Source organism: Leucopleurus acutus, assembly GCF_964270905.1.
Source record: "Leucopleurus acutus genome assembly, chromosome: 10".
Classification (NCBI taxonomy): Eukaryota; Metazoa; Chordata; class Mammalia; order Artiodactyla; family Delphinidae; genus Leucopleurus; species Leucopleurus acutus.
In genome coordinates this window covers 26605470-26627449 of record NC_139153.1, presented here as the reverse complement: position 1 = coordinate 26627449, position 21980 = coordinate 26605470, and the positions used below count along the sequence as shown (strand labels likewise).

Sequence of the window (21980 nt, the reverse complement as noted above, 5' to 3'; positions counted from 1 at the left end):
GTGGCAGCGGTGGGGGGGGGGGGGGGTTAAGGGGGGTGGGGTGGGTGGTAAAAATATTCTGCCCAGCAGTCCTTAAAAAAAGATCCTTTGGGGAAAATTCATTTTTAATTCTGAGTCAATATAAGCAAATTTTTGCTTCATAATTCTTACTAATAATGGAAAATAGAAATATTTATCAGGGCATAGCAATTCTGCAAAGAAATTTCTCCCATGAAATTTGCCAGATGAAATTAGAGGAAGCACTTAAAAGTATTTTGACACTTTCACTGTGTCTACTATTGAGCTAACTTTAAACTTTCGTTTTTAAAGATACGAGTTTGTATCAAAATTACAAAAATGTAGCATTATTAAGGTATGATTCATGCAAAATGCCATGTTTCTGCACTAAAATAAATGGATAAGGATAGACCCTAACAAGTATTAGCCATGTAATTCAATACTTAAGACAATTGTAAGTGATTCAGACCTGGCTTAATTTTTTTAAAAAGATGAAATCCTTTTTGCAAGACTCTTGAAAATGACTCCTACAGAACAAAACGATAGAGAGAAAACATTTCAACAAAACATTTAACAACCACATTGCTCAAGTATTAAGGACAGAGATCTAGAAAGTTTTGCATATTGATTTACTTTGCATCTTGTAATTACCTCTGATAGCAGTGATTCTTAATATCATGGAACCTCTCCCACAATAAGCATACACCACAAACATTTTGTACATAATTTCACAAGTTCACAGCCCTCCTGAGAGCCTATTTATGGACTTCATTTTCAAAAGTGGTAACGATTTCCAGAAATCAACTAATTTTCTCAGGTACATCCTAGAAATGCCACCTTCTCACTATCTTCCACTTATTTTGTGAGCAAATCAATGTTACCAGTTAAAAACTACCTAGAATACCAATGAGCACTAACATATCTGGCTTGAAAATATTTCATTGAACATTTTTGCATGTTGCTTCCTATCTTTTAAGTATAAGAAAGGCATTTCAGGGCTTTCCTGGTGGCGCAGTGGTTGAGAGTCCGCCTGATGATGCAGGGGACACGGGTTCGTGCCCCAGTCCAGGAAGATCCCACATGCCGTGGAGCGGCTGGGCCTGTGAGCCATGGCCGCTGGGCCTGCGCATCTGGAGCCTGTGCTCCGCAACGGGAGAGGCCACAACAGTGAGAGGCCCACGTACCGCAAAAAAAAAAAAAAAAAAAAAAGGCATTTCAATTAAAACAAATATATAATGAAGTCATCTCCCTTTGTGTGAAGAAATGTGAATGAACTGTGAATTGAAATTTAACAGCAACGTAGTTCACTACCAAAACTTTATATGTCTCAAGAGCACAACCAATTTTGAACACACTAAGATCATGTTGCTACTTCAATATTCTTGGGAATGGTGAGTGATTAGCTGGTCTATGGTTTAGGATCAGTTTCCATGCTTGTTTCTTGAGCTTCTTCTACCTCTGAGAGCTTTTCATCATCTGCAATTGAGAAAGAAACATAAAACTTTAATCAAATTTGCTTAAATTATATGTTTAATGAATACATGAAAACACTTTTATCCTTTATTAGCGAATATATTTAAACCAAAAATGGCAAAATGGCAGCCTATGACTGTAATTGACCCACACAAGTGGGTTTGGTTTTAAAAGTCTTGTTTTGGTTGTTGTTATTAGTTGAATCAAAATGCAAATTTTGGGGCTTCCCTGGTGGCGCAGTGGTTGGGAGTCCGCCTGCCCATGCAGGGGACGCGGGTTCGTGTCCCGGTCCGGGAAGATCCCACATGCCGCGGAGCGGCTGCGCCCGCGAGCCACGGCCGCTGAGCCTGCGCGTCCGGAGCCTGTGCTCCGCAGCGGGAGAGGCCACAGCAGCGAGAGGCCTGCGTACCGCAAAAAAAAAAAAAAAATGCAAATTTTATGTGATAGACTTCAGCTAAAAAAAAAAAAATCTAGGTCTTAGGCTTTTTTGCAAACAATCAGAAGATCAGGTTACATAAAACTTGGCTTTAGTCAATACAAAGAGCAAGTCCCCGGGTCCCCAAAGCACCTAGTTCATTGAGAATGCAAATGTGTTTATGCATTGATTATTTCATTCACTTATTGCCTGCCTGGGTCCTGAATTGTTACTTTATAGCAATATACTACAGTAAACCAAGAACAATTCCAAGTCTATCATGCTTAAATTTCTCTTAATTTACAAACCACTAGACAGGTATTCAAATCGTACATATTCAGGCTTTTCTGCATATAATCAGAAAGATGAACAACATGAGTACCTTCTAATGTCATCCAGCTACACTCCTGTTCTGAAACTGAAGGTGCACTCTCTTTAAAATGTATATTTTAGAAGACATGCCTCTGATCACTTAAAAATCTTCATAGACATTCATTTTGTGACTCTTGTTACTTACTTTCCAGTGTTTGCTGAAGTTCGTGGATGGTACTAAGAAGAACGTGAAACTGTTTCCTTCTCAATTCTAGCTGTGTTAATAAGAAAAAAAATTAATACACATTGATCTATAAACCTATACAGAACACAAAGGCTAACATATATCACATGCAAGTACCTTATCTTCAACACTTTCTTTAATATGTGAAAGATGCTCTAATTCTTTTCCCAGAGCCTCTAGTTCCCTGAAAAAAATAAAATAGTGTTATATTTTGCTAATTGGGGGAAGAGAATTCATAATTAATATCTAACTTTTTAATTAGTAAATAGTATTTATTTTAAAAATAAAAGATAAGGAGTTATAATACTCCATTATGATGAGACTTTTAAAACTAAGGGTGATTTCTTCTAAATATGCACTAATTTTCATTAAAATTAAATTTTAGATAACTTTTAAAGTATAGAAAAACTTGATAATAGGATATCAAACCCCAAGAGTTGGTAACTTTTAACATTTTGTCATAATTATTTCAAGTCTTTTTTTTTTTTTTTTGGTAAATTGCAGGTTAACTTGAAATACCCTTTGAACTTTACCCCTAGTCCTCTGAACCAGGCCTTTTTCTCCTCCTCTACTCCCCATTCAGGTAATCACTATATCATTCTAATCCTTTTTTATACATATATTTGTATCTCTAAATAACATACAGTATAAGTATATAATACTTGGGGGGCCCTAACTTTTATAAATGGTTATTATTCTGTATGTATTTCCAAAACTTAGGAATAATTTAAAATTCATTGTATATGTCTTCTGTTTTTCTTTCACTAATTGTTTTTGAGATCTGTGTTTAAAAAGTGTTTATCTAGTTAATTCTTTTTATTGAAGATCGGGCTCCTCCTTTTGATGATGTACTCCCACAAAAATGGAATGCATAGACTAGTATGTAAACATTTATGGATAAAGATTAGTTCCTTTCAGAGTAAAACTCTGAACTTACTTTAATGTCTCATGCCTGTCTGGATGACGCTGGATCACTTTTGCCAATGCATCATATTCTGAAAGATATAAAAATGTTTACTAAAATAAGGTTTTTTGAACCTTGTTATCAAACCAAAATGTCTAACACCACAGAGCTCTCCTAATCACTCTCTTAGTACATAAAGAAGTGGAAACACTGAAGGATGGACAGAGTATTGTCAGTTTCTCTTGATTCAATTATAATTTCAAGGATACATGACTTCAGAAGTATTCCAAACAAGGATTTTACCTCCACTCTGTTTTTCCATTTACCTATGCCTGGGCAGAATACAAGAGGCTAGCATAAACGTAAGTGAACTTAAGTCATTGATCATCAAGTGAACTGATTCTGAAGAGGATCTTATTCCCTATTTGCCCATCAAATAGAAGATCAGCAAGGTGTATATATCTATGTATCTATCTCCTACCATTAATTTCAGATCTTAGACAACAGAAAATTATACTTCTCACTCATTTCAAAGGTAAAGATCTCATAAACTTAGAAATGATTTATAGTTCAGGAACTTTGTTTCTGCTCCACTGAGAACTCCAAGATAAGTCATGTATCTCCTGTTAAGTTTTCCTATGAAATGATATGTGGCACATTTATTTAAAAGCCTCTTTAATCAATAAAAATACCGTAAATTGACATTAATTCTTAAGTAAGTTGGTATATCCTACTCTAAATTGGCCACTGCAACCTGACCACATGCATTTTAGACTGAATTCAAAAAACACCTTTTAAAAATAAGGAATTAGGAGCTTCCCTGGTGGCACAGTGGTTGAGAGTCCGTCTGCCGATGCAGGGGACATGGGTATGGCCCGCATACCGCAAAAATAAATAAATAAAAATAAGGAATTAGGAATTAAATATCTTAATTGGCTCATTAAAAAGTAAAATTCAAGAGTCATGTACCACAGGGCTTCCCTGGTGGCACAGTGGTTGAAAATCTGCCTGCCAATGCAGGGGACATGGGTTCGAGCCCTGGTCTGGGAAGATCCCACGTGCCGTGGAGCAACTGGGCCCATGAGCCACAGCTGCTGAGCCTGCGCGTCTGGAAGCCTGTGCTCCGCAGCAGGAGAGGCCGCAATAGTGAGAGGCCCGCGCACCGCAATGAAGAGTGGCCCCCGCTTGCCGCAACTAGAGAAAGCCCTCGCACAGAAACGAAGACCCAACACAGCCAAAAAAAAAAAAAAAGAGTCATGTACCACAATGTTCATTGCAGCTCTATTTACAGTAGCCAGGATATGGAAGCAACCTAAGTGTCCATCGACAGATGAATGGATAAAGAAGATGTGGCACATATGGAATATTACTCAGCTATAAAAAGAAATAAAATTGAGTTATTTGTAGTGAGGTGGATGGCCCTAGAGTAGTAGTGAGGTGTAGTGAGGTGGATGGCCCTAGAGTCTGTCTTACAGAGTGAAGTAAGAAAGAGAAAAACAAATACCGTATGCTAGCACATATATATGGAATCTTAAAAAAAAAAAAGGTTCTGAAAAACCTAGGGTCAGGACAGGAATAAAGAGGCAGACGTAGAGAATGGATTCAAGGACACGGGGAGGGGGAAGGGTAAGCTGGGACGAAGTGAGAGACTGGCATGGACATATATACACTACCAAATGTAAAATATATAGCTAGTGGGAAACAGCCACATAGCACAGGGAGATCAGCTCGGTGCTTTGTGACCACCTAGAGGGGTGGGATAGGGAGGGCGGGAGGCAGATGCAAGTTGGAGGAGATATGGGGATATATGTATATGTATAGCTGATTCACTTGGTTATAAAGCAGAAACTAACACACCATTATAAAGCAATTATACTCCAATAAAGATGTTAAAGAAAAAACAAACTTAAAAAATGCAAAAAAAAAAAAGTAAAATTCATTGTTTTGGCAATTGTTTTGGTGATTTTTTTTTTTTTTTTTTTTTTTTTTTTGCGGTACACGAGCCTCTCACTGTTGTGGCCTCTCCCTTTGCGGGGCACAGGCTCCGGACGCGCAGGCTCAGCGGCCATGGCTCACGGGCCCAGCCGCTCCGCGGCATGTGGGATCTTCCCGGACCCGGGCACGAACGCGTGTCCTCTGCATCGGCAGGCGGACTCTCAACCACTGCGCCACCAGGGAAGTCCATAAGTGTGATTTTTAATAAAAAATTTTTTGGATTACAGTGTAAAAAATAGAAAAAAAAACACAAAAGAACCCTAAGTCATAAAACCCCCACAACTCCAAAATAACCATTAACATTTTCTATATCCTTCTAGTTTTTTTTTTTTTTTGCGGTACGCGGGCCTCTCACTGTTGTGGCCTCTCCCGTTGCGGAGCATAGGCTCCAGACGCGCAGGCTCAGAGGCCATGGCCCACGGGCCTAGCCGCTCCGCGGCATGTGGGATCTTCCCGGACCAGGGCACAAACCGTGTCCCCTGCATCGGCTGGCGGACTCTCAACCACTGCGCCACGAGGGAAGCCTGATATCCTTCTAGTTTTGCATTTATATGTCACAATTGTGACTACACATTATATTTTTTATCTTTCTTTCAATTTACATTATAGGAGGAACAATGCCCCTGCCATTAAAATTATTTTGAAATAGTTGTTATAGACTAAAATAAGACAGACGCTAAATAAAAACAAGAGATCAGAACAAAGCTTAGCTTTATCCTCTTATTAGAAATTTAGGCAGCTTGTTAATGTTTGCTTGCATTGTGCTTAATAGTGGCACAGTGGTTACGAATCCGCCTGCCAATGTAGGAGACACGGGTTCGAGCCCTGGTCCGGGAAGATCCCACATGCCGTGGTGCACCACAACCCCCGTGTGCCTAGAGCCCGTGCTCCGCAACAAGAGAAGCCACCGCAAGGAGAAGCCCAGGCGCAGCAGCAAAGACCCAATGCAGCCATAAATAAATTTATATATAAAAAAAAATTCACGGGCTTAAATTCTTTTCTGTTTTTTGAAAGTAGTTCCATTAAACAAACAAAATAACAACAAACAAAACCCTAAATAAATTACCTTTGCTCATTAACCGTAACACTATTTAAGCAAAGGGATCTGAGTACAGTAAAAAAAAAAGAAAACAAATAAAAGAAATACTTGTTTATTCAATACAGTCCAACAACAACAAAATTTTTTTTCAGCATTACCTTCCTTCTCTGCTATTTTAAAAAATAATATAGTTTTAAAGAATTAAGTTTGACTCATAATTCTTTTTTATAATTCAGGTTGATTCTAGCTGAAGGTTTTCCCTCACAATGTTAAAAACTGCATGAAAATACTAGTCAGTAAGAAAGTATTTGCACACTAAATCCCACAAAACCCTTACCTTGGCGATTTTTTCGTATTCGTTTTGCTTGAAGAATTTGCTTTTTGCACTCAGCAATTTTTTCATGTGCTCCAGCAATGCTACATTCTATATAAAAGGTTGTTTTTTTTAAAGATAGTTATAACAACATGTATAATCTCCACCCATTTTCAATTTTAAAATATGTTTTTAAATTAAGTTTCATTGCTAATAAAATAGATGCTGGCATTTAAAAAATAGCTGTAACTCAAAGTATTACATATCATTTTAGAAAACATTCTTTCAATTAATGTTGTTATTGTTATTATTTTACCACTAACCAAAGAAAAATGTTAGCAGATATTATTTCCCTTAGACCATAAAAATTACAATTACAGATAGAAACAATTAATCTTCCTTACCTATTTCTTTGTAAATTTTTTCATAATTTTCCATTTCTCTGAGATTCATATCATATACCAGCAAAGTTTTGCCCATTGAAAATTCACATTGGGACAGTGTGCTCAGCATACGTTGGTACTGGCTGTATCTAACAAAAAAAAGAGAGAAAAAGAGAAAAGATTTTTGTGGATTTCCAGTTGAAGTATTATAATGCAGGCATAGATTTGCCAAGTAAATTATACCAAGTTCTGAGAGAATAATTTTCTTTATTTAAAAAAAAATTAGAAATCTGTCCCTTATGTTTTCTTTTTCCAAATGTGGTTTAGTTGAATATATAAACTGTATCAGTTACAAATGCAAAGACGGGACTGTAGATCTTAGCAATATAAGCTTAATTCAAACAACTATTTGTTGAATTTTGTTTAAAATCCTTTTTAAAATGTTTTAAGATGGTCTTTATCTTCACAATTCTGTTCTCATAATTTTTTCACTCTATACAATTATTTATGTGAAAAGCTAGTTCAAATGATGAAAAAAATTTAAGTTAAAAAAGTATCAAAAATATAAAACCTTGCAGCAACTTTTATTAGTATGTTAAAAAAAGAAAATTTCATTTAGATGTTTTCTTACTAAACACTCATCTGCTTTTAAAAGTGACCAAAGTAATGAGTCTGAATTTCACCTTCATTTCTTACCACTATGCCTTCTGCACTTTTTTTTTTTTTTTTTCAGTACGCGGGCCTCTCACGGTTGTGGCCTCTCCCGCTGCGGAGCACAGGCTCCGGATGCACAGGCTCAGCAGCCATGGCTCACGGGCCTAGCCTCTCCGCGGCATGTGGGATCTTCCCGGACTGGGGCACGAACCCGTGTCCCCTGCATCGGCAGGCGGACTCTCAGCCACTACGCCACCAGGGAAGCCCGTTCTGCACATTTTAATAAAACATAAAGCAGACCTCTGAAGAGAAGGCCAGAGAAGTCTACTCTGGATTAACAGAGTTGACTCCATTGGACATTTAAGGTGAGTGAAAATCTGAAATATTAACAGGACTGTATATATGGTCTAAAAAAAAAATCACACCCGGACATTAGTATAGAAACAACAGCAAAATGAAATACCCCTCTTCCTGGGATCCAGAGTTGCACCATTTAATGAAACTTTTCACTAGCAGATTAATTCTCCGATCATCTCCAGCACCATCTCCATCAATTAGGAGACGCTTCCGTATGACTTCGTCTGGAGGAAAGAACAATGTGAATTAAAATGACTGTCTGGCTCTTGTTAACTTTCGGGGAAAATAACCAATACCATTACTTATTCATTAATCCAAAAGAAAATTATTGAAATGTAAATGTACTTAATGCCACTGTACATTTAGAATTGTTAAATTTTGTTAGGTTTTACTATCATATATATATATATATATATATATATATATATATATATGGAAAGTTATTAAGTGTTCGTGTCAGGCACTGATTTAGGGGCTAGGATTATAGCAGAAAAAAGCCTTGCCCTCACAGAACTGGCATTCTACTACCGGATTGTTGAGTAGAAATAATTTTCGGGTACTACCAGGGAAATAAACCAATAATTCTCGGAGAACTTTTTTTTGAAAATCCTGTTCAGACAGAAGGAAGTCTAAAGCATTCATGTCTCTGACTAGTGTGAGGTAATGGTAAAAGGAAAACAGAGAAAAGATTTAAAAGATGTAGTGGCAGAATAGGAAAAGAGAATGAGATGGGTCAGAGAAAAAGGAATAGGTTTTTTTTGTTTGTTTTTTTTGCGGTACGCGGGCCTCTCAGTGTTGGGGCCTCTCCCGTTGCGGAGCACAGGCTCTGGACGAGCAGGCTCAGCGGCCATGGCTCATGGGCCCAGCCGCTCCGCGGCACGTGGGATCATCCCGGACCGGGTCACGAACCCGTGTCCCCTGCATCGGCAGAAGGACTCTCAACCACTGCGCCACCAGGAAAGCCCTGTTTTTTTTTTTTAAGTGTAATTTTAAAAATAAATTTATTTATTCATTTTTGGCTGCGTTGGGTCTTCTCGTTGCTGCCCAAGGGCTTTCTCTAGCTGTGGCGAGCGCGGGCTACTCTTGGTTGCGGCGCGCGAGCTTCTCATTGCGGTGGCTTCTCTTGCTGCAGAGCACAGGCTCTAGGCGTGCGGGCTTCAGTGCTTATGGCACACGGGCTCAGTAGTTGTGGCTCACGGGCTATAGAGCGCAGGCTCAGTAGTTGTTGCGCACGGGCTTAGGTGCTCGGTGGCATGTGGGATCTTCCCGGTCCAGGGCTCTGAACCCATGTCCCCTGCATTGGCAGGCAGATTCTTAACCACTGCACCACCAGAGAAGTCCCCCAAAAAGTGTAATTTAGTTATTATATCTATAATGTTTCTTTCCCCATGAGGACTTTTTTTTTTTTAATAAGTCTGTCTCACTTTTGTTCCAAGGAAAAGAAAAAAGAGAAAAAGGAATAGAAAAGCAGTGCAGATGATAACGATGAGTAACAGGTGGGGCCCCAAAGGGTCTGCCTGGCAGCCCTGACCTAGTGTTCTTCCTGGACAAGATAATGCTGGATCATAACAAGAGAAACGCAAATTGAAACCACAATAAGGTATCACTTTAATCTATCATATTGGCAAAGATCAAAGACCTGATAATCAGTGATGGCAGAGGTGTTGAGAAATCGCAATTACGCACACTGATGGAATGCAAACTGGTACACTCTTTGCAGGGCAGCTGGCCAATAATACAATATTCAAAACGCACATACCTTTCTGACCCCATTATTCCAGTTCTAGGAATTCATCCTATAGATACATGTGCACCCATGCACAAAGATAAATGTAAAGGGACGTTCTTAACAGTGCTGCTTGTGGTAGAAAGATTGCAAACCTAAACATTCACCAGTAAGAGACTGGGTAAATTATGAAACATTCATTAAATGTAATAATATGCAGCCAAAAGAATAGTGTGGATGTATATACTGATATCAAAAAAATCTCCTTAGATATGTTAAATAAAATGAAAACAAAACAGGTGCAGAGAAACAGTTTGCTGCCATTTGTGTAGAAAAGGAGGAGGCCATGTGTGTATATGTGCGCCCATCACATATATGTTTGTGTATTCAGAGAATATCTTTGGAAGAATCCACAAGAAACTGGTGGTAACAGTGGCTGTTTCTGGTGAGAGGGATTACAGATATAGGATGAGAAGGGATTTAATTTTTATATGACTTTGTAGGATTTGTTTTCTTACCATGTGCGTGAATCTAAAAAAAATAATTTTTAAAGTGTGAATAATTCCTGGAGAGCCTGCAGGATGAATACAGAAAAATCTTTAAACAATAGTTCCTGTGTGTAGGCAGAAGTATTTCTGAGCGCAGGTGCAACAGAGATAAACTTTGGAAGGCAGATGGCTCCAGTTTTAAAATCTATTCTGTGACATCAGATAAACATTTTTAGAATTAGGTATTGTTCTCAGAGTCACGGCTTTGACAGATGGCTCAAGCTACAGATTCATCAAGTGTTTTAATTTTACACTTTAAAATATAAACTAATGCTTTCCGTATTTAACCACCAACAATGTTATTTGAGGAGACTAAGGACAAAACACAGTCCCTGAAGAGATTAAAATGCAGAAAATGAAATTGATTTTCTAAAATCACAAATGTTTTAACTTTGTTAAAAGTAAACATTCAGTGGGTGAGCAATCCAGTGGTCAATTGAGGCTCTTTAGTTTCTTTTTGATCTCCTTATCTCTAATCTTCCAAGCCCCCAAGAAACCCCATCTTCCTCTCAGATACCCAGGCACCCTACTTTATTGAGGACCAGGGATTTCAAATGTAAATGAATTCAGGGAACAGGGAGTAAGGAAATTGAGGAGTAAGTACCTAAAGGGGTAAGCTATTACCAGAGCTGGCTCTTCAAGAGATTTGTAAAGTTCGGTGACTAACTAAAAATGTTTCAAATACATTTTGTGATCTTGTCAGCTGTATACTTAAGATCTGAGCACTTTTTATATATGTATGTAATATCCTAATTACAGAATTTTTTTTTTTTTTTTTTTTTGTTGCGATACGTGGGCCTCTCACTGTTGTGGCCTCTCCCGTTGCGGAGCACACGCGCAGGCTCAGCGGCCATGGCTCACGGGCCCAGCCGCTCCGCGGCATGTGGGATCTTCCCGGACCGGGGCACGAACCCGCGTCCCCTGCATTGGCAGGCGGATTCTCAACCACTGCGCCACCAGGGAAGCCCATAATTACAGAAAATTTTGAAAAATGTTTAAAGCATTGTACAGGCCAAATAAACTTGGGAAAAAGGTTTGTCAGGGCCCACCCTATGTCTTGTTCATTCTGTTTGCTCTCCAGCCTCTCACACTGTGTCTTTACATTTCTGATGCTCAATAAAGATTTTTAAATTGGATTTGTGGTGCCTGCCTGGGACCATCTGCCCTCCAAAGAGTTTGTCTCAATAAAACACTAACAAGGACTAGCAGCAACCATCTTATTTTCAGGTCCATAGCAGAGATTTCCCTTCTTGTACAAAAGACACAAATATTTGATCAATGAGCAGATGTGTCCGTAGGTACCGGACTAAGTTCTGAGGACATGAAGTAAAGACCTGAGCTCCTTCACTCTAGTTGGAGAAGTAACACCCATATGAATACACACACACACACACACACACACACACACACACACACACAGAGGAAGCTGGGATTGTTAAATGAGTGACACACACAGCAGGAGATTAAGAGGAGAGCTTCCTTTAGCTTGGGGGGAACAGGGAAAGAGGATTTTGAGCTGCTCTTTTTTTTTTTTTTTTTTTTGTTTGTTTTTTGTTTTTTGTGGTACGCGGGCCTCTCATTGTTGTGGCCTCTCCCGTTGTGGAGCACAGGCTCCGGACGCACGGGCTCAGCGGCCATGGCTCACGAGCCCAGCCGCTCCGCGGCATGTGGGATCTTCCCAGACCAGGGCACGAACCTGTGTCCCCTGCATCGGCAGTAGGATGCTCAACCACTGCGCCACCAGGGAAGCCCCTGAGCTGCTCTTTTGATACTTGAAAACCATCAGTCAAAAAAGCCAAAAGGCATTTTAACAGTATCTATCGAAATTTCAAATAATATGGCCTCTTTGACCCAAAAATCCTAGATATACTTGCCTATATGCAATATGACACGTTCATCAACAGGGGGTTAGATAAATTTTGACATAAGAATATGATGGAATACTAAGAAGCGATAAAAAACAAAGAATGAGGAAACATCTGTGTACTGGGAGAGAGAGAGACCACTTAATACAACTTATTAAAAGTGTAAGGTGAAGAATCATATTTATGGCATGCTTCTTTTCATATAAAAATGGGGGGAAATAAGAATATATATTCACGTGTTTATATTCACATAGATATCCTGGAATGCTATACAAGAAGCTAATAATAGGGGTTACCAAGGAATTGGGGCAGTATCAGTTGGGGAGCTGGAGGACAGGCTGGAAGATGGGGAAATATTTTTTTATATTATTTGATTTTTGAACCATATAGGTACTCAAAATCTGTTAGCTGTTGTTTGAAAAAGAAAGCAAGCTATAATTGTGGTGATGGTATCATAGGTGTTTGTATATGCCCAAACGCATCAAATTGTACACAATACGCGTAGTTCTTTGTGTATCAATTATACCTCAATAGAAGTGTTAGAAACAAAGAAAGCAAGCTAAAGTTGTTTCCCTACTCCCCATCCCCACCCCCAGCAGGCAGGGAGAAAGCTGTGAGCTAAGGCAGAGGTGTGGAATGCAAGGCTGGATCTGGCTGTGAGTACTCTAGGACAATAGGGAGGCTGGATGTGTGTGGAGACAGGTATCATCATCGAGACCCAAGTTCATAAAGGCAGTTAGAGGTCAGATTATGGGAGTCCACACTAGTAAATGCCATCCTGGTAGACTTGGACCTTCCTGGTAGGCAACAAGTTGGAGTTGCTGAAGATTCATGGCTGGACTTTCTAGGAGGATCAAGTTGAGGGCAGAGTGTACAAAATGGAACGCAGCTGTGAAGCACCTAGGAGGCTACCAAAGCATAGGCAGTAGGAGCTAAAATGCCATGAATTAAAGCAGAGATTAGAATCGCAGGTCCCGGAAGGCAAATTACGAAAGGCAGGGGCCAGGGCCAACACTGGCCGACACAGCACAAGGAGAAGTGCAGTCTGATGAGTTCTGGTGAGGGGGGGGGATTCGCTGTCCAGGCATTCACGGGTCTTTCTCCTACGTCAGTCCTATCCCTCTTTTGTCTACAGAGCATTTCTTCACAGCCAGACCCTGGGCCAGAAGTCAAAACCTGGGTCCAACGTTCTGGTTAGCCCACAGTGTTTACTTTGTGTTTGTGACCAACTTTTAACTTCACCTCTAAAAATGGGAATAAAACTATCCACTTCATAGGACTGCTGTGAAACTTTATGGAAATAAAAGTGTACAGAGGAGCATGATGCCTGTTCATTGTAGGAAAGAAAAAAAGGAAAAAAAAGTTATTCTTATCTTCATGCTAAATTTAATTCACAATTTAATGTTAAAAAGTGAGTATATGTTGGAGATACATCTATAGATACATCTATATACCCATGTAGATATATATTAGGCATACAAAGTTTTGTCCAGTTATAATTTCTCACAAATTTGCTTGTCTCAAGCTTTGTACTGTAAGGTCATGATATTTCTAGCTTAAACTGCATAGGCAGTTGCTGCCTAGGAAATTCTCTGGGGATGAGGATGATTGAAATAACATACATAAAGTACAGAGCACAGCTCCAACAGCAACAAAGTAAAACCAAAGGGTAAGTTGCCAGTTTGAAAACAGCCTCTGTTCTTTTTAAATTTAAAGATGGCCAGCTGCTGACAGTTCCCAGCGTGTATGATACCAGCATTGTTATTTTTAATGGTACCTCCTCAATTAGCTCTAGATTGAACACACCTAAACATGTTCTGTTTACTATATACATTGACTTCATAAATTGTTATCATGCTGAAACTCTCTGTAAGCAATCTGGATGCTAATATTAATCCTGGCGGGCCTTGGCCCACCTGTAAAAATGGTGAAGATGGCTTAGAAACTATTTCAGTGATGTTATCAACATCATTCCTCAGTTGTCCCAATTACTTTCTTAACTGACCACGAGGATCAAAACCATGTGGGAAAAGCCTTGAAACCAAAATACCTAACATCTGCTCTGAGAGTGGTGGTTTTCCACCTAATTTTAGGCTCGTAGGAAGATTTCCTACTGGATTCAGTTGTATGTGTGCCATAATTATATCTACAAAATGTCTGCCATTCAAAAATCATTTTCAAATCAGTTATGACACATGCATGGCGACAAGCAAATATTTACTCAAAAAACTGGGATGTATTTTAGACCCTTTCCTGTCTTATATGCCACTTTCTACCTAGAAGAAGTATGTCAAGAAGTCCTTTTAAAGGGTTAGATTTTAATGCCCGATTTTCCATAAACAGGCTGGAAGAAATGACTGCTTTACAGTCACTAAACCAACTCTCCATTTCCAAGCCTCTGGATGGATGACACAAACATCTTAGGAATTTTCTCATTTTAGTGTCGAAAGGACAATCTCTCCTAAACCCAGACTAACACGGCTTTCAAAACCCCTAATTGTTATTCCCTCAAAGTGGCTATTGAAACCTTGATTACAAAACAAGTTTTCATACCCTCTTGGAGCAAATACTGAACAAAGGAAAGAGAAGAACAATTTGGAAGATAATGGTGGGCCAAGTTCCAAAACACTTACTTTAGGGACATGTCAAGGCTTGACAACCAGTGATAAGAGCCTGTTATGTAACTTCCTCCTAGGGCTAAGCTACCGCTAAGCGTGCCTGCCGATCTGCTAGACCGCACAGCTCCCGATCTCACCTGCTTTCAAGAAATAGCAATTCTGTGATCTAACAGTGAGGATAAGCATTTCCTTTCTGAAGGCAGTTTAGCAAGAAATTCTGCAGGCACACAAGCACACCACTGGCTTTTTCTTGGTGTTCCTAAACACTCTGGATCCAAACTGAAAACCACAGGAAGGGATAACGAGATAAGATTACACAGGAAAAAACAGCTAGCTACTAGGAAACCAATGAGGCAATATGTATTTTAATTAAGAATACATATACCCTTGACCTGTCTTCTAGAAATGATTCCCACAAGTGTACAAAGACAACTATGCATATATCTCCAGTCATACTATTTGTAAGAGTAAAAAACAGAAAATAAAAAAAAAATGTTTACAAGGGGCTTAATTAAAATATATATATAACAGAATATCACAAAATAAGGTAGAAAAAGCTCCAAAAGAACTCAAAGATGTATCATTGATTATGGAAGTATAGTTCAAAAGAGCACATAAACGTTTGTGTAAAACTTTATACATGCATACCGGCACACCAACTAACATATACATAATGCTTATAATATGCTAAGTTATCCTCACAAAAGCCCTATAAAGTGGATATTACCCCTATTTACCAATGAAGGCACTGAAAGTTACTTGAAGGAGTAAAGCTGGGACTCAAACTCAGGAGTTTGACGCCCGAGGTGTTTTTTGCCTTTTATGGCATTTAAAAACCATTCTGGAAGGGTACACAAAAAAACACCTTACACTAATTACCTCTGGGAAGTGGGATTAGCAGTGGAAGGTGAAGAGGGGAAGGTTTTCACTTGTCGCTTGGTGCATTTCTTCTTGAATTTCCTAACGTGTATTATTTGTCTTCCTCACAGTATCAACAGTTGTTATCTGGATAGAGAGCTTATTGGTCATTTTGAGGTATTTTTCTTCACTTTTTTTGAAGTAAAAATTCTCATCAGTGTTCTTTAATAAATCTATGCTGTGTTAACAAGATAAAAGAAAACTGGCTTGACTTGACCTATTAACTAGAGGAGAGACTAAGGCCATGTAAAAACAACGTGTGTGTAGATTCCTCTTAAGAGTCATCACTAGATCACCATCGCTTATGGGTTATTAAGCTGAATTACATATATTCCATTGTGTTGGATTCCTCCTGGTAAAATAACACCTAGCCCCTCCTTTCAAGGAGCTTAAAATCATTAAAACAACTTTTAAGGCCAACAATGTTAAGACACAAAGAAGTCAGGTGGAAAGAATAAATAAGATGGTTTGATTCTTCCCTGTAAATATGGATCTCTCGGGAGACACTTAGGCCCAGTCTAAATAAATTGCTGATACCAAAGTAAATTACATAAACCAAAATTAAATTAAACATTAAAAAAAGAAAAGCAAAAAAATGAATGTTGAAGGCCTTTGTTTTTCTCTAGATTTATTTAAATGTTTATAGAGTATGGCCCTAATAAAGTCAAGGTTGAAACTCCAATCTTGCTTTGAGATACCTTTTATCTTGGCTAAAGAAGTATTGTTTTATATTTGAACTGCTTCAGAAACCCCTGTGCTGGGACCACAGACGAGGGCAAAAAGTGGTCAAATCCATTGGCACTAGTGAAAAAAAAAGCCAAGCAAACTCCTTGGCCACAAATGTCTAATTAACTTTCGATCAGCAATTGAGATTGGAATAGCGGCAGCAGCAGACAGCGTTTGTACACTCCTTTATTTGATGACCATAACTCTTGTTTGTTTCCTTTCACTCTGAAAAGTGTCCTCGTTTGGACAATCAATTAAATGGTCACTCAACTTCGAAGTGCTTTACATATGTTAATCACGCTTCATCCTTGAAAACACCCTATAAAGTATGTATTATTGTCTTCCTTTTACAGATGAGTAGTGTCACCTCTGGAGTCAGAGGAATATATACACAATTACATTATTAGAAAAGCCATAGTGCCATTCCATTATTCTGTCATATTGTTCATGGGCATGTTAAAAACCATTATTTCAAGTTTTAACAAGCATATTATCCATGCATGACACTTTCTAATTTAATAAACAACAACAAAAAAACACTGTCAAAACCAACAAGCTCTATGAAATGGAGTGTACAGCCACATGCTGCTCCCACGCCCCTTCTCATCTCCCATCTGTGGCTCTGGCATATCAAGATATACACCTAATGTTCTCTGTACTGAAAAAAGTGCTTCTGAAACACTTTCTATCAGAGTACTAACACTGTTTAACACCCTTTAAATTAACACATACAAAATACAAACTGTGAACATAGTTTAAATTAACAAAAACAACATCTAAACTGTTTTCCAGTTAGCCAGAATGCTGGGGTGGCAACAGAGGAGAGTGGCTTTGCCAATAACTAGCTATATGACAGTAAGCCACTAACTTCCCAGGACTTCCACTTGTCCATCTAAAGGCAACGGTATTGGTGATAATATTTATAGTTCAGTATCTATAGGTAACAAGATAGCGTCTCTCTCCTTCCCTTTGAGGAGGGCAGTTCCTCCAATTAACCAATGTGTCCTTGTACAGGAAATAAAGAGGTTCTCCTCCAAAGGCTCCTAGTCCAATTGGATACGCAAACCCAGATGTAAGGACTACACAAAGGCACAGCACCTTGCCAGGCACTCAAACTTGGAAGAGGACATCAGCCCTCCTCTAGTCTCCAGAGACAGGTATTGGAACTTCTTCAAGACCTTTTCAGGAGGATGATAGAAATATGGAGGCCACCCACTCCTCAGTCCTCTCCACTGTCATGTCATCATCCTAATCCAAGCCCACCTTGGAGTACTTCTCGTTGGCCTCCCTGTTTCCATTCTTGCCTTCCTAGAATCCATTCTCTACACAGCAACCCAGAATGATGCAAAAGATGTATTGTACCACTAACTCTTCTGCTTGAAACCCTCCCATCACTTCCAAGTGCCCACAGAAGACAACCTGATCTCCTTTCCATGGCCTGCAAGGCTGTTTATTTCTCTGACCTCCTTTTGTATCCCACCCGTCCTGGTTCACCTGGATCCAGCCCCAGTGGCCTTCCCCATCTTCCTTAAACGGCGCAGAGGTTGTCTGCACCTCAGGCCTTTGCACTAGTTGTTGCTTCTATCTGGAATACTTTCCTTGGCTCTTCACGCAGTGGACCCCTTCAGGTCTTAGCGTAAACATCGCTTATCAGAGGTCACACCTGAGCACCTGATTTTAACCTAACTCTCCACAGCCCTCCCCCATTACTCTCTTATTCCATCTAGTTCATTCTCAGAACCAAATTATGCTCTTTCTCAGAAATTATCTTACTTGATTGCACGCTGTTGCTTCCCTCCCCCAAGTAAGAGTCGGGTCTTCCTCTATACAGTCTACTGTTATAACCAGCACTGTGCTTGGGAGGCATGCAATAGATATTTACATTATGTATCACGCACTCCTGCTTGATGCTTACCAAAAGCTCAGCTGAGGAAAATCAAATTTACCGAGATTACCTAAAGAAGTTGTGGCTTGTCCTTTCCTCTATGGTCTAGATAATTCTTAAAACAAAAAAAGCCCCAAAACCTTGCTCTGAAGTAAGGCAGACCAGCAGAGCTCTTCACCTAAACCACATGGTCTATCTGCTTTGGAATGCCTTTCTAAGTTGTGATTTAGCCTTCTTTGACCTAGTAAGGCATGTGCTAAGAAACAGGTTTATGATCCTCAGTGCTGAAAAGAGGTTAAGGATGTGACACTGGCTTTTGTTTATGAGGACCCTAAAGAGCAGCTTATTTTTTAGTGTTTAAATTAAAAAAAAAAAATTAAAAAAAAACAAACAAAAAACCCCACTGCTTGTCCTGGGTATCTAATGTTGCCTTCCTGCTCTCATGAACACTATATCACAGGATGGCGTAGGTTCTGCCTCTTGGTATGGACAGCTAGGGTAACAAGTCACTTGCACCTTTAATTAACATACAGATTTGACCCCCTGATTACAAGGATCACCCCACTTCTAACTTCCTCTTGTTTTTATTAGTCTTGATCTTCTTTTGGCCTTGTTTCCTCATCCATTTATTTTAACGTTTTCTCATTATAATGAGCTGCTTTAAATATTTTCTGGAATATGCCATATAAGTAAATTAAGTATTAAGGGCTAGAGCAGAAATATACATAAGATAATATGGTTAATAGGTTAACCTACTGAAAGATCAACTGGTTAAGAGCAGAGAATATTTGATGTGAGTCCTGAAGAATAAATGGGCGGTCACCAGGCAGAAAAGGCAGGGAGTGGCAACCTGCACAGATAAAAGTGAGGAAGAAGGCACAGTCCTCATCAAAGGAAAGTGGAGGAGAGGCAAGTAAACCAACTCTTACATTTAATAGTATTTACTGAACATTACTATATCAGATGCAGTGCAAAGCACTTCACAACTTTTACTGCATCTAATTCTCAAAACCAGCCTATGAGGTAGACTGTATTATTATCCCCATTTACAAGGAATGAAAGTAAGGCTCAAAGAGGTTAATTAACCTGCACAAGGTCAGACTGCTTTTAAGTGGCAGAGTGAGGATTCTGATGGCCTCTTTGGATGTAGGGAGTATTTGACTGCAATCAGTGCATTTACTAGAACTAATCTTCCCTCTCCATTTCCCTTCTGACAAAACCTCTCTCTCCCCTGCCGTTGTCTACTTCAATGAATAGAGAAGTTTCCAATCAGAAACCAGGGATAGTCCTCGGCCCTTCCCCTCATATCCATTCGCTCTCCTGACATTTGACCTCATAAATTTCTCTCCCACCTGTCTACTTCTCTGCAGTCCCTCTTGGTCCCAGCCTCTATCATCTCTCACTAGGACCAGGGCAGCTGTAGCTGAGAGACAGGATGCACAAGGGGGAAGAGGAAGAACTCTGAGCCAGATTGCTTGATGTGGAGCTCAGGCTCTATAACTTACTACCTGTGCAACCTGGGGCAAGTTACTTCACCTCGTTGTGTCCCAGTGTCATCTGTAAAGTGGGGATAATAATTAGAACATGCTTGACATACTAACGTACTATATAGATGTTAAAAAGGAGAGAGGCCACTTAACTCCTCACTTTCCCTTCCCCTCATCACATAGTAGAGTGTGGTGGTTGTTTTTGATGCAAATCTGATAACATCCCACCAATGCTAAAAAAACTTTTAATGGTTTCCCACTCCCCTCAAAAATTTCTGGCTCATAACTTTCTAACTTCTAGCCAATACTTACTATCTTTGAGTTCTTCCAATGCTTTGTGGCCTTTGCATAAGTAGTTCTCCACCTGGCATACCAATCCAACTACATCTAGTTATCCTTCAAAAAACGGGATTAAGAGTAACTTTTTCAGGGAGGCTTTCTGATCTCTGAGAATGGATAAGCAATCTTTGTTACATGCTTCTATGGTTCCGAACCTTGAACTTCCTCTGTAGTAACGTTTGCCACCGTGAAAACTAATTATCTCATGTGTTTTTCCCACCAGACTGTGACCTCAGAGGAGGAAAAGGTCTTGCCTGTTGGTTCTGGGCTGTTAAGCCCAAGGCCAGGCCTAGGTGGGATAAATATCTACTGAATAAATGAAACTGGAATGAAGCGAAGTTTTAACTGGACCTTGAAGAGACTTCACTTCATTACTCATCATGATCACAAATTTGGGCCTATTACTCTTCCCCCCAGTGGCCTGGTCCTTCAAGGTGGAAACTCTGTCTACCTCCCACTCTTCAGAAATGGCCTCTCTATAGGCATCTAAGGTTACTGGCCACTCTTTCTTCAAATAGACCCTGCACCCCTAGGTCCCCCTTCCCAAATGTCAAAGGACTTCCTTACTCCTTAACTGGATACCTTCTTAGATTCTCCCTCCAGTTGCCCATCATGCTTGTCCACCTTCCCCAAGGTGTCACTCTATTTCTGCTCTCAATCTGTAGACCACCCCCTGGGCCCCTCCTTACATGGAGGGACCTCCTAAACTGTCCTCACAACTTTCCCGAAACCCAGCCCCTGCCTCTCCCCCGACTCCATTCCAGCAGACAAACTACCCTCCCCAAGACATACAAAGGAATCTTCTAGTGTCCTGATCTACCCTAGGTGGCCCCATCCCTATACTGCCTCCTCTTAATACCCCAGGCACAGTCCCTGGCTGTCCTCCGGACACCCCGTCCACATGTACTCTTTTTAGATACTGTCCCCAGCTCTCTCTCGCTACCCCCAAGCCAGGACTAGTTCTCAGGCCTCAGTGCAATCCACCCCATGGTCTGGGGGACCTTCCCAATCCGTCCAGAGGACTCCTCCAGGTGTCACCCTCTGTGCGCTGACACCCCTGGTACTATTGTCCCGGGACTCCCTTCTTTCCGACTTGGCCCGAAACTCTCGGCCCATCCCCGGAGTTCCCACTCCCTTTCAGCTCTCCAAAGGTCCTCCGGACCCCCGGCTGCAAGGCCTCCACCCCTTCCTCCCCTTCGCCGCTCCTCGGGCCCCATCACCCCCACTCAGTGCTCCCGCACCACATCCTCCAACAGCCTGGACCCCTTCCGGGTACCATCCGCCAGCGCATAGCTGCCGGCCTCCCCGGGCCCCCACGTGTGCTCCCGGCCCCTCGACGATCCTCCCAGCGTACCCTCCCCACGCCCCGCACGGCCTCGGGAGAGCGGGCCTCGGAGTTCGCGGGGCTCCGAGGAGAGGCCCAAAGGCTCGGGGGAAGCGGCCGGGAAAGGCCGGGTCTCCGAGGGGCCCGATCGGGGAGGCCAAGGGGCTCCCGAAAGCGGCAGGGGAGGCCGGGGGTCTCGGGGGAGGCGGCGGCGGGGGCCGGGGAGGCCGCGCGGCCCCGGGGATTGGGCCGGAGCGGCAGCGAGCGGGCCTCACCGTCAGTCACGGCTCCCATGGCGTGCGCGGCGGCGGCGGCGGCGGCGGCGGCGGCGGCGGCGGCGGCGGCGCAAGCTGAGGCGGCGGTTGGCGGCGGCGGAGGTCAAACTCCCACAATGCAGCCGGGTAAACAGCCATGGAGGAGGAGGCGGCGGCGCCCGCGGCCGCCCGCTCCGCCGCCTG

At 41.0% G+C, this 21980-nt stretch overlaps 1 protein-coding gene across 1 annotated transcript; it reads right to left on the bottom strand.

Moving 5' to 3' along the window:
• Nucleotides 1-348: 348 nt before the first annotated feature.
• On the bottom strand, nt 349-21935 carry THOC7 (THO complex subunit 7; the record flags this gene model as incomplete). Its single annotated transcript, XM_082848888.1, is given in 9 exon segments — nt 349-1473; nt 2403-2472; nt 2559-2625; nt 3379-3436; nt 6717-6803; nt 7097-7224; nt 8193-8310; nt 21798-21900; nt 21906-21935. Coding segments are annotated over 9 exon segments (729 nt in total). The 3' UTR covers nt 349-1405.
• Between the last annotated feature and the right edge of the window lie 45 nt (nt 21936-21980).